General features: G+C 46.6%; 1 protein-coding gene across 4 annotated transcripts in view; it reads right to left on the bottom strand.

The window, feature by feature from the left end:
- The window catches only part of KANSL1 (KAT8 regulatory NSL complex subunit 1), a 105210-nt gene that overhangs the window by 77549 nt on the left and 11106 nt on the right, over positions 1 to 16555 (bottom strand). For 3 of the 4 annotated variants that reach the window (XM_030466099.1, XM_030466101.1, XM_030466102.1), the window contains exons 1-2: positions 15691 to 15819; positions 1538 to 2927 (exon numbers count right to left, since the gene is read on the bottom strand). In XM_030466099.1, the coding sequence (XP_030321959.1) occupies positions 1538 to 2844 (1307 nt within the window). In that variant the 5' untranslated portion in view covers positions 2845 to 2927; positions 15691 to 15819. Of the gene's footprint in view, positions 1 to 1537; positions 2928 to 15690; positions 15820 to 16555 lie in introns of those variants that run through there. The other variant, XM_030466100.1, reaches the window with a different exon arrangement.

Raw genomic sequence — 16555 nt, 5'->3', positions numbered from 1 at the left:
TTGCACAGAACTTCAGTCAATTGTCTCCTCTAATAAATAAAGATTTATAAATGCAATTTTACTGGTAATCCCAGTAGTAAATTTGGGACAGTTATAGGATGGGAATAAAGTTATTAAACTCTCAACCAACACAAGAAGTCCTTCATGTCCAGCTGGGATCAGATGCTCAGCTCCTAGCTCTGCACTGGGAGAAATCCCAACTCATGCCACGTTGAAGACTTCACTGACAGAAATTCATCCCATGCTAACATCCTAAAACATGACGTGACATTTAGCTGGAATTTAATATTCAGGAGCTGTAACATCTGTGGATCAGCATTTATCCATATGAGTGTGTGCCTGGAGGATGCTGGAGCCACATCCACCTTCCCAGTTGTGCAGTAGGATCTGTGCCATCCAGCACTCCACCAGACATCAGCTTGACTTTGGATACCAAAATCCTATTTGGTATCAAAATACAATCAGTTATTTTCCCAGTGAGATCTGAACAAACCCAGAAGAGCACAGGTAAGCAAGAGTTCTGGTGACTATTTCCAGCCTTGGTCAGAAAGCCATCTGCACCCCAAACAGGACCCCTGTGAGTGCTGCAGTGACTGTAACCACACTTCACAGCCTGAGGTTTGAGTTCAATACATCCATCAGGGTGGAAGAGACCCCCTACTCATGCAAGCAAGATTTTACACAGACCAGACACCAGCTATGGCCTTTTAATTCCAAGCTCAGGATTTCTCCCTGGAAATTCATCTCAGTATTTTTCAGAAACTTCCAAAATCTGGAATTAAAATTTCCCTTCTTCCTTGACTTGACTCAAGACTCTTGAGAGATCAAGATCCTTGACAAGGATCTTCCCCCCACACACACAAACTAACACCTGATGTTTAAGCAAACAGCATCAAATTACCAACACAGTTATGAGGCTGTTGTCATCATTTAACATGACTCACCAACAAGAAGAAAATTCCCAACAATAATTTCCCAGATTCCAGAAGAGAAAACACTCACATCACATTTCCACCAGCACTTGGACCAAACCCTTTCAAAAGTTTTTTTCTAGGCAGATAGTTGAACAAAGAAAAAAACAGTAATTCCCCAGCCACAAGCATGCTGTCAGCTATGAAGACTCAGCCTGGCCTTATTTTACACAACTGCTTTACAATGAAGATTCTTCTTGTAAAAAAGACAAACGTTTTATTTCAGGGGACAGATCCAACACATTATGAAGACAACTGTATTATGGGGTTTTATCTGCAGTATGCTTGCACTGCTTCAGCCAGCCAGTATTTCCAGGACCTGCTGCTCCACAAGAATACCACCAACTACTGCATGCACAAAGAATTTTATCTTCAATGTTGCATGTGCTGCCTGAACTAGGAAGTGTGCTGCACATCACACCACACTCGTTTCAACAATTACTTCTTTGATCTCATCTCATCAAAAGAAGAAAATGTTCCTGCAAAACCCCAGATTTTTCCATCTGCCACCTTTCATCTCTCTCTCTCCCCCCACCAGAGGTAAGCAAAGCACAACTGCTACTCACAGTGGTATGTGGGGTTGTTCTGGGTCTGCTTTGGTCAGTTCCTCTTCTTCTATGTCAGACTCTCCTCCTGAGCTGCTGTCAGTGACATCCGAGTCAAAGGCTTGCTCACTGGATCTCAAGTTGGCCATCCCACTGGCTGTGAACCTCTCCAGTTCTTCTGATATTGAATCACTCTTCAAGAAGCTGCTCAGACCTTCCGAAGTAACTGTCTCGCTCGCAGCTTTCCTTAAGGCTGCTTCTGCTTTCCTGGTCAACATCAGTTGGCTTCGTTGTCTCAAGGGGTCCAAAGTTGGCAGCTTGCTCAGAGTTTTCTCCAAGAAGCCACCCAACTGTTGCTGGATGTGTCTCTCCACCTGCTTTGCCTGCACAACCTGCAAACGTTTCTGCAGCCTGCGGGCACGGTTCTCAATGTCTGTTTGCCTCCTCAGCAGTGCCCTCGTCCTCACCTCCGAGTCCAGAGCACTGTGGTGGTGACCAGGCAGCAGAGAAGGTTTCTGATCCTCCAACTTACTGCTCCCAAAGTCAGAGTGACCAGCAACACCAGGCAACCTTGTCTCCCCACTGCCCCCCTCCAGCGCCCGCTGCTGCTCCGTGGAATTAAGGGAAGATTTGTTTGCAGTGCTATTATTGCTAAATGGAGTTGGGTGCTCTGCATCAAGGCTTCTGTGTGGAAGAGTGCAATTGGTCAACCCGGACTTCAAGTCCCCCAATTCAGAACCTCCTGTGTTATAGTCAACACCCTGCAGGGCTGCAGGAGGAGGAGCACACTTCCCACCATTGAGAGAACTCGAGTTTTCATGCTCTGAATTGGTACTTTTGGCCAATTTCTTGGCCAAGCCATTTACAGGCGCTTGTGGGAGAGGTGGCTGGCTATTAGTACTCATGGTTTTGAGATTCTCCAAAGTGAATTCCAACACCGGCTGCCTCCCCAACAGATCGCTTGTTTTCAAGAAGGACTGAGATAAGAGAGAGTGAGATTTAAGGACTGTCTGCTTGTTGAAGACTCCTTGCAGCTTCAGAGGCTCTTTTGAAGAAACAGATGTTACATCCGAGCAGAGATAAGAGGCCACCAGCGGCTGCAGCTTGCCCAGCTCTTCCTTCGTCGGGTTGGTTCGGAAATCTAAACCGGGATCCTCTGGAGCAATGGCTTTCCTTTTGGTGCCGTTGGCAGCCAGGAGGATGTTGTTGGCGTTGCCGTTGCTCTCGGCACTGCCAGGTGACAAGGTGGAGGACGGGGGAGCCAGCTTGAATCGGATGTGGTGAGCTTCAGCTGCTGCATCAGTGAGAGCGGGCGCCATCGCAGCCATTCAGCACAGAGAGAGGGGAAGTCCAACCTCTCCCGGTGCCGAGGCCAGCTCCACTGCCTCCCACTGCCTCTCCCGAGGGCAGCCTGCAAAAGGAAGGGGAAAAAAGAGAAAGTTAGGAGGTGCACTCAGAGAAAAGAACACGGGGCAGACAAAAGCTGCCGGGGTTGTCGCTCTGGGTTAAGCCGCGCTCGGCGCCGCATCCTCCCTCTGCCACCACCAGCACCGTGCTGAGCAGAGCCAGCTGGGTACAAAACCAAAGCAGCAACACACAAACTAGTCCTCAGGATCACAAACTAGTCCTGAGGTTCTGCAAGAGGTAGTGCCAGCCTGTAACTACTCTTCTCTTTCAGTTCACCCACCAAGCAAACCACCACCTGTCCGGCCCCCCAGGTCTGACCCCCTACTCCTCAATGTCAACCTCATCTTTAAAAATCCTTGAGTTGTGTCTATAGGAGAGCATTTCTACTGCCAAGTCAGGCACATTAGAAACCACAAGTTAGAGCCAGAACAGCTACTAGAGACAGGACCTGAGGGGAACAAATCTCCATATGCTTAAACTCCCAGGAGCTGAAGAAACCCCACCGCCCCACAGCCAGTGGCAACTGCCCCACTTCCCCAAGAGCCCTGGATTTGCACAAAGTGGTTTCCCTGGTGCATGTGAAACCTGCTTTCCCAGAAGTACCTTTCCAAATAAGCCAGGTGATTTCCAGCATGAGCAATTCCCACTTCTTTTTCAAGAACATGGATAAAGATTAACCCACACACACCACGACGGAGCAGTTCTATGCTCTGACCACAATAGCAAGGCATGGCTTAACTCAACTAGGTCAAACTAGTTAACAAAAATAACCAACCAACCAACCATTCATGTACATTGCAACTTTTCCCCTCCATCACCTTCAAGTTTCTGGTCATTTATCTACTGTCATTATCATTAAAAAGTGTCATTGGTTTTTAAAACGTTTTGTTGGGTTTTCAAATTGTTTGGTTTTCTTAAACTGCATTCACATAACCCACAGCACAGGGTTTTGCAGTACAAAAGTTACTTCTCTTCCTTTTGCTGCAAATTTATCTGGCACCTCCCTAAATGATTTCAATGTCAATTTAATCCTAAGAAGGTGCCCTGATCTCTTGCCCGATAACACCAATCCTCTCATTTCACATGCATTTGCATAAGCTTGTTGGAGCTGTTCATTAACACACCCCAATGACCAAATTACTATACCACTTTAGAGGAAAAGTGAGGACTAGCTCCACTTCAAGTATGTCAAATGAGCAAAATTTAATCAGCTAGTTTTGTTTCTAGCCTCATTCAGCTCTACCACAGTTGCTCCCCAGCGCCTACACCAGGTGCTTCCCCTTAATAGGGACCACAGACATATCAGGGATGAAACCCACTAAGTACTAAAATCTTTTTTTTTTTTTTTTTAATGAAAAGTCAGAGATGAGTTAAGAGAAAGAAATCCAACCCTCTATGGAGGGAAGGCCCACAGGACAAGCTCAAAGTTATTTGCTCTCTTTGGTTTTTATTGAGCAAGTACATTGGCCAGCTGGCAGGTCCCTCACCAGGTCCCCAGCTGAGACCATCTGCAGTCTTGCTAACTCACCCAGTCTGCTGATTTAGAGGAAGGAGACAGGGAAGAAAGAATATACTCACAGAGGGACTGATGAAAAACCAACCAAACAACAAAAAAACCCAACCTGAAGCTTTTTTAACAGAGATGGGATCAGACTTCAGAAGCTGGCCAGAATTCAGGATATTCTGTGATCAACTCTACACCTCGTGCCTACAAATTTACTGTGTGTCCACTGAAAATGTCTTTTAGTCATCATTTGGTTCCATAAATAAAGACTGAGCATGACTATTTAGGGAAGAAGAAGAAAAAAAAAATTTAAAAGGAACTTGCAGGGAACTTTCCACTTGTAGCGAGGACTCCCTTGGGAGGAAAACTGTCAGAAAGATGAAACTTCCTCCACTTCAGCTCCTACCAGGACCTTCACTAGAGTCATGAACACTTGGAATGAGTGTTCCTAAGGGGAGTGCTCTCAGTTTTGCAGGAACACCCTGATCTGTCTTCCAAGGAAGGTTCTGGATCAATGCTCTTCACCACCACCACAGCACTGAGATGTCCAGAGCAGTTTAGGAAATACCCACGCTGCAGAAAACCAGAAAAACCTCCACTTGGTGCTGGTTGCAATGGTTCTTCATGAACATATTTGCACTGCAGCCCAGCTGTTTAGGAGTTTACCTTGGCTGAGGAGTATTTTAAGAGTAAATCTGGACGTCATCAACTTTAATGAAATTAACAGAAGCGGAAAAGCGGAAGTAAAACTTTCATCTTGCCTCTTCCTCCGGGTTAGCAAGCTCACTTGAAAAAGAAAATCCTCCTCCTAAGCTACTGCAACCCTCCTTGGCTTCACTTTTAGTTGAGTGGACAGCATTTAAAATCCTTTGGAAGCCTGGAAAGTCGCCCTTAAGAATAAATCTTTCTTCTAATAGCATAAAAATGAGCTCCAAAAGTTCCTGGGTGGGGATTTTTTTATATTTTATTTAGGTCCTTATAAACTACCTGGGTGCTAAACAGGTTTTTCTAACGCTGGATTGGAACTCTACACTTACAAACACTGGAAAAAATATTAGGAACCATTTGTAAGCATGTTGCCCCCTCTGTTTCTAAGTTTTGGTTGCTATTAAAGCATTATTACACTGGAGAGCAAGATCTTATTAACAGGGAACATGGGAAGGCAACAGGACAAGGGAACTTGTTCACATGGAACCTTCAAATTCTGGCAGTAATTCCAAGAATTATCCTGAATATTTTGCCTGCCTTGGGGACTCAAGTCCTACCCAAACTGCTATCACCCATCAAAATGAGTAGATTGATATGAGCACCCACAGATCCCTTTTTTTTTCAGTATTTCTCCACCAAGTGTCTACGACTCTACACAAGTGGCCAAGAGGCTTCTCCTCCTCCTGCAGAAGTTCTGCTGGTAGCCAACCATCAAAGCAACTGGATTATTCCTCCAGTTCCACCCCTGCTCCAGTAAAAGATCCAACCTTGTCTTCAACAGCCACGGCATCACATCTTGTGCTGGACTTCACTTGGGAAGATCCAAAAGGATCTTCCTTCTTCTGGAAGGCCAAGTGGTATTTACAACGTTATCTCCAGATAATATTCAAAATTCACAAGCACACTTTGGATTTTCTCCTTTCAAACTAAAGCACTTCCAGAGCACTTGGTATTAATGAGCAGAGGAATGATGAAAACCTCTGTGAGCTGCTAAAAACAGGGAACTCACCCATCTTCCACCACATCCCAAGGAGCACATGCAAGGTGGCTTCACCCCTGTCACCAATGCTCAAAACTCCTAGAAATTTTTTAAGCATAGAGGAGTGGAAAAGAGGGTTTAAGTTTGAGGTAAAAATGGGACATTAGAAGAGGCATGAGGGATAAAAGGAGGTACACTAGAACTCAGAGCAGCTATCAGGTCACCACAGCACTGAAACCAATCCTTCAGCATGCTGACTTATTCAAGACTGTCTGCTTCTAAAACTCAGTTTTACAGCCAGCCCATGAAAGAAGAACTGGGTTTTTAAGCACGTGTTTTTTGTGCAACAGCTGAGAAAATAAGCCCAAAATGACCACAGGAAGTTTTGCTCTCTGAAATCTTGGTGACAAGTGATTCAGGGGGAGAAACCAGACACCTGGGAGGTTCATGAGGAGATCTGGGGAGCTCCAAGTCTTGAATGCAGGAGGTATCAATAGCTCTTCTTCTGCTTACCCATCTAAACACCCATCCCAGTTGCTCTCCTGAAGGTCTCTCCATGCCCTCCCACCAGCAGGGAGGTCCCTCCAGAGACCAAAGTCCTCCATGGCCACTGAGTCACTTGGCTACCTCTGCCTTCAACCCCTCCCAGCACTGTTCTGTGAGACACCCATCTCCCTGGTGTATTTATACTCCTTGAATTACAGTTTAAACCCTGGACCCATCCAAAAATCAAAATTCCTGCCCATCCCATCAGATGCCAAACCACATTGGGACTGCTCTTTATGGTCACTAAGATGTTCTCTCCTTACTTCCCCTGATCTCCTCCTACAAAGCACTCGCCCAAACCCACCTGGAAAAAAAAAAATAAAAGAAAAAAGAAAAAAAGGGAAAGAGGAAAGGGAGAGAGGAAAGGGAGAGAGGAAAGGGAGAGAGGAAAGGGAGAGAGGAAAGGGAGAGAGGAAAGGGAGAGAGGAAAGGGAGAGAGGAAAGGGAGAGAGGAAAGGGAGAGAGGAAAGGGAGAGAGGAAAGGGAGAGAGGAAAGGGAGAGAGGAAAGGGAGAGAGGAAAGGAGAGAGGAAAGGGAGAGAGGAAAGGGAGAGAGGAAAGGGAGAGAGGAAAGGGAGAGAGGAAAGGGAGAGAGGAAAGGGAGAGAGGAAAGGGAGAGAGGAAAGGGAGAGAGGAAAGGGAGAGAGGAAAGGGAGAGAGGAAAGGGAGAGAGGAAAGGGAGAGAGGAAAGGGAGAGAGGAAAGGGAGAGAGGAAAGGGAAGAGAGGAAAGGGAAAGAGGAAAGGGAAAGAGGAAAGGGAAAGAGGAAAGGAAAGAGGAAAGGGAAAGAGGAAAGGGAAAGAGGAAAGGGAAAAGGAAGGAAAAAGGAAAGAGAAAAGGAAAGAAAAAAGAAAAAAAAAAAAGAGAAAAAAAAGACAGAAGAGGTTATGGGGTGGCCATGCAGAGCCTAAAGTTCTGACCCACACATGAAAGACAAAAAAAAAACCTGAATTCAGATGCAAACATCCCCCCAGCTCACTCGATGCCCACCCAAAACCTCCTTCACCTCCCAATCTGTGCCCTTCCCAACACACAGGGTCTCTACAGAAAGGTGACTCCATTAGAAGCAGTAAAAGCAAAGCTACCCTGAAGGAAGTGAATATAACACCAATTCCCACTTCCTCTCTCCTCCCCCACTCTGAATCAAGAGTGCAGCCAACTCTTGAGATTGTGTGGTTACAAATGTCCTTTAGAGAGAAAGAAAAGCAAAAAGAAAAAGCCCAACTTGTTAGAATAAAATCCCTACACACTTTATTCTGCACCCAAAATCCATCACCATGCTTCCAACCTTAAAATACAGGTAACTCAACACCCAAACTTCACACCCTGAGCCCTAGATGTATTTTTCACAACAAAAAAAAAAGCACATTTACTAAAAGTTATACCTATTATGCATCAAAGATCCTTTCCCTGCCTTTTGTGATCACCTTTCAACATTTTAAGAGCTGTAAGACAGATGTTTGCCAAGTTAGAAAGAGATTTCCATGAGAAGTAACTCTTAAAGCTTAATTAAAGAAATGTGACAGGCAAGGATAGGATGATAAACTTATTGATAAGTCAGCTACCATGTGCAGTTTGACAGACTCTACATGACCTACATTTGGGAAACAGCCTTTTTTTCTTTAAATATTCATGAAAAAAGAACATATGTAAGAACAACAGATTTTTAAAATATATCCATGAGTCCCTTTCATGTGTATTAACACTACAGACTCACACCTAATCTCTCAGGGAGGAAAAAAAAAAATAAAAATAAGATTTTTAATATTAAGAACATCCCAGCAAATGGTACTTAGGCAGTGGAAGAAATAAAGATATTACTGAGCTCTGCTTTTACAGCCTTTGTTTCCAACCAGCAGCCCTGAAAATGAAAATAAAAGCTGCTGTTCCCACTTGCTGGGCTGCAGGAGTGGCAAAATCTTTTAGGCAACTCTAGAGGCCTCCTCCTTGAAGAACAATTTTCTCTTGTGCCTGTGAGTTCTCCTGGGATATAAATAAAGCAAAGGAATTGCATAATCTGAAGTAGGGAAGGGATATCAATAGGATATCTGAAAGCAAAAAGAAAAGGCAGAAAAGAAGATGAAGTCTGGGAAGTTGTAGAATTACAAGGGAAAATGCTTTCACCTGAAAGATGAAGAGAAAAATATCCATTGCTGGTAAGTCAGTCTTCAGAGCAAAGTTGTTTACAGCCAAAAAGAAAGGAATGTGGTTTTAAAAATAATCATGGGACATTTGGACAAAGAAGCAGTCTGACAGACTGAAAAAAAAAAAAAAGAAAAAGAAAATAGAAAATGAAAAAGAAAGGAAAAAGGAAAAAAGGAAAAAGGAAAAAGGAAAAAAGGAAAAAGGAAAAAAGGAAAAAGGAAAAAAGGAAAAAAGGAAAAAAGGAAAAAAGGAAAAAAGGAAAAAAGGAAAAAAGGAAAAAAGGAAAAAAGGAAAAAGGAAAAAAGGAAAAAAGGAAAAGGAAAGGAAAAGGAAAAGGAAAAGGAAAAGAGAGGGGAAAAAGAGAGGGGAAAAAAGAGAGGGGAAAAAAGAGAGGGGGAAAAGAGAGGGGGAAAAAGAGAGGGGGAAAAAGAGAGGGGGAAAAAGAGAGGGGGAAAAAGAGAGGGGGAAAAAGAGAGGGGGAAAAAGAGAGGGGGAAAAAGAGAGGGGGAAAAAGAGAGGGGGAAAAAGAGAGGGGGAAAAAGAGAGGGGGAAAAAGAGAGGGGGAAAAAGAGAGGGGGAAAAAGAGAGGGGGAAAAGAGAGGGGGAAAAAGAGAGGGGGAAAAAGAGAGGGGGAAAAAGAGAGGGGGAAAAAGAGAGGGGGAAAAAGAGAGGGGGAAAAAGAGAGGGGGAAAAAGAGAGGGGGAAAAAGAGAGGGGAAAAAGAGAGGGGAAAAAAGAGAGGGGAAAAAGAGAAAGGGGGAAAAAGAGAAAGGGGAAAAGAGAAGGGGAAAAAGAGAAAGGGGAAAGAAAAGGGAAAAGAAAAGGGGAAAAAGAAAAAGGGGAAAAAGAAAAAGGGGAGAAAAGAAAAAGGGGAGAAAAGAAAAAGGGGAGAAAAGAAAAAGGGGAGAAAAGAAGAGGAGAAAGAAGAGGAGAAAAGAAGAGGAGAAAAAGAAGAGGAGAAAAGAAGAGGAGAAAGAAGAGGAGAAAAGAAGAGGAGAAAAGAAGAGGAGAAAAGAAGAGGAGAAAAGAAGAGGAGAAAAGAAGAGGAAAAAGAAAGGAAAAAAGAAAAGGAAAAGAAAGGAAAAAAGAAAGGAAAAAGAAAAAGCTTTAATTGTGAAATCCAGGTCTCCCTCCATCCAGTATCAGAGAGATTTTTTGTTTTTCTTTCGTATAATCTGGGCAAGCTGCCCAGGAAATATGAAAACCTGAACTCAGGACTCAGGGAGCAAGTTAAACAAAAAACAGAATTGCCTTTTGATTTTCAAGACACATTTTCATTCACCAGGTGCTGTGGCACCACCAACCTTTGCTCAAAAGCCTAGGACTGTTCCCAAAACTTTTAACCCCCACCCCATTAATGTCAGCACCTTAAGACTCTGTTTTTAAACAAGGCAGAGATTGTCACTAAAAAAAAAAATAAAAAAATTAAAATAATCTTTTCAAGTGCTTTGCATTAACTGGCAGTGTCCTCAAGAAGAAAGAGCAGAATAGAGAGGAGCAAAATGAAGTGGCTCCAGTCACCAGATCCCTGCCCAATCCAGGAGACTGGTTTCCAGCTGAGTTTAAATACCTTCTTTTGAATGGAGTTCACAACACAGTTCTCCAGGACATGTGTGCTCAGCTAACTGCAGACCTCAGCTTTTATTCCTCCTCGGATCTCAGAGGAGAGAGAACAATCCACAAAGACAGCCATGGCAGCAACTAAAAACAAGCTGACATGAACTCCAGAAGAGAGAGACTCATTTCATGGAAGGTGATGTTCAAGCAGACATCACAGGTTCCTTTTTAGGGGCCATAATTACAGCCTGAGCTCAAGGTTTGCTGCTTCTCATTTCGTGTCAGGCAACATCTCAGTAACCTTTCCCACTATATCCTCTGTCACTACAGACCTCAACAGGAAGTTTAAAGATTGCAGAGAGAACTCCTGTAATGTTGGAGGGAGCTGAAAACAAGAAATCTGCCTATTTCTGCTGAGGGCTCTGAGGCCTCAGGCAGCTCTTGATACAGAAGGAAGGATTTCAATTAAAATGTTGATAAAACGGGTCCATTTAACACTTGCCTTTCCACCCACTCTGCAAAAAAATGAGTTTGCAGCAAGAGATGAAGGCACAGATGAAGACAAGGCTTGTTCAAGCTGACAGCTACTCCCATTTCCTCTCCTCAGATGGGGATTTTCTTACCCTTTTTTTCCCCCCATATCATTAGACAAACAGCAGAGTTTCATCATTAAATTCAGCAATTGCACTGTCAAAACTCTCCCCTCCAGAATTATCTCTGGGTGGCTATTAGCATATCCCATTTCACTGCTGGGCTCATTCTCTAAACCAAGTTATATTTTGGCAGCCATCTGCTAACAGCAGTTCATGGCAAGGGGAGATACACATTTATTTCCCAGCTTGCTTTGAAAACTGCAGAGGACTTTTATCCAAACTTAGCCCCTTCCCAAAACACAGCTCTGGATGAAGAACCCATGCACAGGGTTTAATGGAATTATGTTTACTCAAGCCCTGCATCCCCAGGACTCTTTGCTGCTTTATGACAACTTCTTGCCCAGCTGAGAAAAACCAGAAAAGCCCAATTGAAATGATTTGCCAAGAGAAAACTCTGTCCTTGAAGGTCCAGCAAAACTGCTATTTACAAGGAAAGGGATTCATCAACTAAACAGCAGGCTGGAAATCTTTGCTGCTTTTTTATTCCAGGCAAGACATTGTATTCCTGGAAGTTGGGAGCAGGGACACGGTGTTTATAAAATGCAACAACGGAAATGGGGCTTCTCAGCTCACCTGCCATTTAGCCCAAATGCTAAAAGGTTCTTTTTAATGAAGTGTTAAAACACTTGGAGGAGAGGTATGCCTGCAGAACTTCCTTATTATTTGGCCTAAATGGCTGTGTGATCCACCAGAGACAATTCCTCTGAGTTAAATTCAGATTTAGGCATAGCTTGGCCCACCTGCTTCCCACAAAGTCCAGGTAAAAAAAAAAGAAAAAAAAAGCCAAAAACCTGAAAAATCAAGTGGTGTTAAATGGGGATGGGCAGCTCTATCACTGCCCTACCCTCAAAAAAAAAAAAAAAAAGAAAAAAAATATTTTCTAGAAATGGAAATTTATAAAGAGGGGGAAGGGAGAAGGCCCACAAATTAAAATATGTGTTGCTTGCACTTTCTCACCAAGCTTTACCCCCTCCCTTCCTTGGTTCAGGCCTTATCTTTACTTCCCTATACATTGAGTTTTATTCTCCCTGGAAAAGAGGACTTTTCTTGAGGTCCTTAAGGACATGCATCACTCAGTGCCTGAGCAAAAAAAAAAGCCAAAACCCTGAAAAATCAAGTGGTATTAATTGGGGATGGGCAGCTCTATCACTGCCCTACCCTCAAAAAAAAAAAAAAAAAAAAAAAAAATATTTTCTAGAAATGGAAATTTATAAAGAGGGGGAAGGGAGAAGGCCCACAAATTAAAATATGTGTTGCTTGCACTTTCTCCCCAAGCTTTACCCCCTCCCTTCCTTGGTTCAGGCCTTATCTTTACTTCCCTATACAATGAGTTTTATTCTCCCTGGAAAAGAGGACTTTTCTTGAGGTCCTTAAGGACATGCATCACTCTGTGCCTGAGCAAAAAAAAAAAGCCAAAACCCTGAAAAATCAAGTGGTGTTAAATGGGGATGGGCAGCTCTATCACTGCCCTACCCTCAAAAAAAAAAAAAAAAAGAAAAAAAATATTTTCTAGAAATGGAAATTTATAAAGAGGGGGAAGGGAGAAGGCCCACAAATTAAAATATGTGTTGCTTGCACTTTCTCCCCAAGGTTTACCCCCTCCCTTCCTTGGTTCAGGCCTTATCTTTACTTCCCTATACAATGAGTTTTATTCTCCCTGGAAAAGAGGACTTTTCTTGAGGTCCTTAAGGACATGCATCACTCAGTGCCTGAGCAAAAAAAAAAGCCAAAACCCTGAAAAATCAAGTGGTGTTAATTGGGGATGGGCAGCTCTATCACTGCCCTACCCTCAAAAAAAAAAGAAGAAAAAAATATTTTCTAGAAATGGAAATTTATAGAGGGGGAAGGGAGAAGGCCCACAAATTAAAATATGTGTTGCTTGCACTTTCTCCCCAGGCTTTACCCCCTCCCTTCCTTGCTTCAGGCCTTATCTTTACTTCCCTATACATTAAGTTTTATTCTCCCTGGAAAAGAGGACTTTTCTTGAGGTCCTTAAGGACATGCATCACTCAGTGCCTGAGCAAAAAAAAAAAAAAAAGGGTGGAGTGCTGAAACTCCAGAGACAGGCTTTGTTCAGGGTGTTCATTAGATAATGGCAGTTGCGTTGACAAAAAAAAAAAAAAACCAAACCAAAAAACAAAACACAGTTATAAACAGGGCAAAAGGAAGTGACTTTGGTCAAAGAACTGCTCAGTTTTCACCCCTGACTCACATGATGTCAGAATTTCACCAGTTCTCCAGTTACCGGATGATCTCTGAGAGCAAATGAGACTCAAACACAGCATTAAAAAAATTAATTAATTAGAAAAAAAAAGGGAAAAAAAGGGGGGGGTGAGGTGGGGGTGGGAGGGGGAAGCGTAAGAGGAACACGCAGCCACATCTGCCTGGTCATCTGCTGCTTTATCACCTCAGAAGAGGGAGCACAAGTCACCCCCATTGCTAAATCATTACAAATCAGCTTGTAACAGTATCACAACCCAGTTCCACAATTAACTGTTCCTGCAGCATATCAATCCATTAAGCCCTACACAGCTGTGCTACCTTGGCAGCCTGGCGAGAGGAAAAAAAATAAAAAAAGTATTTAAAAATAATAATAATTAAAAAAAAAACCAATGCAGCCTGGATCTCTGTGACAGCAGAGAAGGAAAAATGAGCAGCCCCAAGATCCTCTTCCCATTGGAAGGGGGGGGGGGGTTCCCCAAGCTTTGCCTTCAGAACCTCTGGGTCACCTCGGCTGATTTAAAAGGTTCAATTAAAGAAATAAAATGAGCTTGAAGGACGCTGCTCCCCGCAGCCCTGGCGGGATGAGAATCCAAGAGGGTTCTGCTGAGAGCATCAGAAGGTTCCTCCGTGAAAACAAAGGCTATAAAAAGGACAAATAGGGTTTTAAAGGGAAAAACGCTGCTATATAAACAGCTCCTCGGCGCCCTAACTACAGCCGAGGTTCAGTGACACACAGGCAGACACGTAACACCTTAACTACCCCCCCAAAAAAAAGGGGGTTTATAGCCCTGTCGTCAGCGGGACTGTACCAAGGCTCAAGTCCTCTCCTACTTTCCTACCTCCAACGGGTTGGTTGGTTTTTTTTTTGTTGTTGTTGTTTTGTTGGTTTTTTTTTCCTTTTAATTAATTAATTTTTATTTAATTATTTTCCGAGGCAGAAATCACACCGCACACAACACATGACATGATGTAACCACCAGGACCGAGATGGCCCAAAACCAGTTGAAAATAGAATGGTCAAAACAAATTAAAAAAAAAAAAAAAATAAATAAAAAGGCAAAAAACAACAACAACAACAAAAAAAAACACAACCCCACAAACAAACCAACCCTGCAGTTCCTCCCATATCCTGACCGGTTTCATGGAAAACTACAGTTTGTCATTCCACTGCACTTTACATAACAGGCAATATAATCTATATGGTGCCTCTGGTTTTATCCACCTGTACGTAAATTCTCTCAGCAAAGAGATGACACCTCGGGTTTGGGATTTTTTTTTTTTTTTTTTTAAGGAGAAAAAGGCCAATTCCCAATAAATTTGGCCGCTGTATTTTTCCTGCAAGCCAGACCCAAAAGGAGGCAAAATTTCTCTGTAATCAAGCACTGGAAGAGGCTAATCCCGCGATGGAAGTAAACACACATACGGATCACGGGAAGGATTTCGGGAGAGCCGCGCTCTTCCAGCTTGTTTGGAGAAAAAAATAATTCCAGCTCGGTGGGGTGGCAAAAAAAAAAAAAAAAAATTAAAAATAAATTAAAAAAAAAAACATGCGGAAAATAAATACAGGAAAATGGCTTAGCGGCTCAAACCCACATGAAAAAATTACGCTATTGTATCCCCCGGAGAAGGGGATCGCGCACCGTGACACATCCGCGGCTCCCGCACGCAGCCACCGGTGACAGCGGCCGGGAGCCCACCGGGATTACCGGAGACCGCGACGTTCCTATTTTCCGGGCGGATTTAGGGACGGAGGAGCTGCTCCCCTCCGCGCGTTTTGCAAGATTGAGGTTATGCAATGTTAATTTTTTTTTTTTTTCTGTTTACTTTTAAAACTTCGCGTCCCCCCCCCCCCCCCCTCCTCCTCTATATCTCCCCCCACCCCCCCGCAACCCCAACCCCTCCCCGCAGGTTAGGGATTGGGATTCTTCACCCCACCACCACCCCCGCCGCCCCGTCCCTTTCCCCCCCCCTCCCGCAAGGGAACGAGGCCCCGGGGCTCCGCCGCCGCGGTGCCGCCGGCCACGTGAGGGGGCCCCGACCCGGCCCGCCGGGACCCCCCCGCCCACCCGGGCGCCTCCGGGACGGAGATTTCAATTTAAAGTGGCGCCACCCCCCCCCACCCCCCCACCCCACCCGAGGGAGACGCAGCACCGGGGGCGGCGGCGGAGGGAAAAGGCGGGGGGGGGGGAAGCGGACCGGCGGGTCAGCACACCCCCCCCCCCGGTTCCCCCCGCCGCGACCCCCGCACTTTCCCCGGCAGCGCGAAGGAGGTTGGGGGGGTGGGAGATGGGGGGGGGGGGGTAGAGTAGGGGGAGCCGCCTCCCGCCGGGTGGAGAAGTTGGGGCGCGGCGGCCGCCCCGCAGCGGGGCCCGGCGGGGCGCGGCGGCGCTAACAAAGGGGCGGCGGGGGAGGCGGCGGGCGCGGAGCGGCGCGGAACGGGGCGAGCGGCACCTACCACGTGACGAGCGGCGAGCGCGGTCCGGGCGGGCTCGGCACCCCCCACAAAATGGGCGCAGTTTGCAAACAAACCCCGGCCGAGGGGCAGCCGCGGTGCCGCAACCGGGGCGGGCACCGCCAGCCCCGGCCGCAGCCCCGGCGCCCCCCCCCCGCCTCCTCGGGCAGGGGGGATGGGCTCGCCCGTCTCCTTCGGCGGGTGCAGAGCGGCGGCCGCAGTCCGGGGTTGGGGCGGACGGGCGGGCGGGCGCGGAACGGAGGGGGTGGGGGGGGGGGGGGGGGAGCGGGGCCCCCCCACCCCCGTCTCGGAGCGCTGGGCGGCGGCGGGGCGGGCCCGGCGGGGCGCGGCGGAGCGGACGCTGCGGCGCTTTTCTTCTCCCCCCGGCTCCCCCCCGCTCCGGGCGAGCGCGGCGGCGGCGCGGCTCGGAAAATGGCGGCCGAGCTCCTTCTCTGCCCTCCCCCTCCCGTCAGCCGGAGAATGCACCGGGGGGGGGGGGGGGGGGGGGGGGGGAAGGGAAAGAGGGGGGGGAGCGGAGGAGGAGGAGTAGGGGGGGGCCCCGCAGCGCCCCCGTCGGTCGCCGTGAGCACCGCGCCCGCTGCCCGCCCGCAGCCAGGGGGCCCCGCCGAGCTCCCGCCGAGCGGAGGAGCTGCAGTGCGGGAGGGGCGTCCGCGCCGACGGGGAGGGGAAGGAGGGACGGAGCGGGGAAATGGCGGGGGGGGGGGTAATAGGGGGAGGATAAGGCGGGGGCGGGGCGGACCCGGTGCCTATTGTCCGACCGCCGCGTACGCCGCTGCGGGGGCTGCATCCCCGCCGCCCACCGCCAGGGAGCGCTCGGCCCGAAGAAGCGCGCAGGCGCCTTCGCTCC

This window comes from Calypte anna, chromosome 27 (assembly GCF_003957555.1).
Source record: "Calypte anna isolate BGI_N300 chromosome 27, bCalAnn1_v1.p, whole genome shotgun sequence".
Lineage (NCBI taxonomy): Eukaryota > Metazoa > Chordata > Aves > Apodiformes > Trochilidae > Calypte > Calypte anna.
The sequence above is the reverse complement of the archived record's forward strand: the minus strand, read 5'-3'. Positions and strand labels throughout refer to the sequence as shown.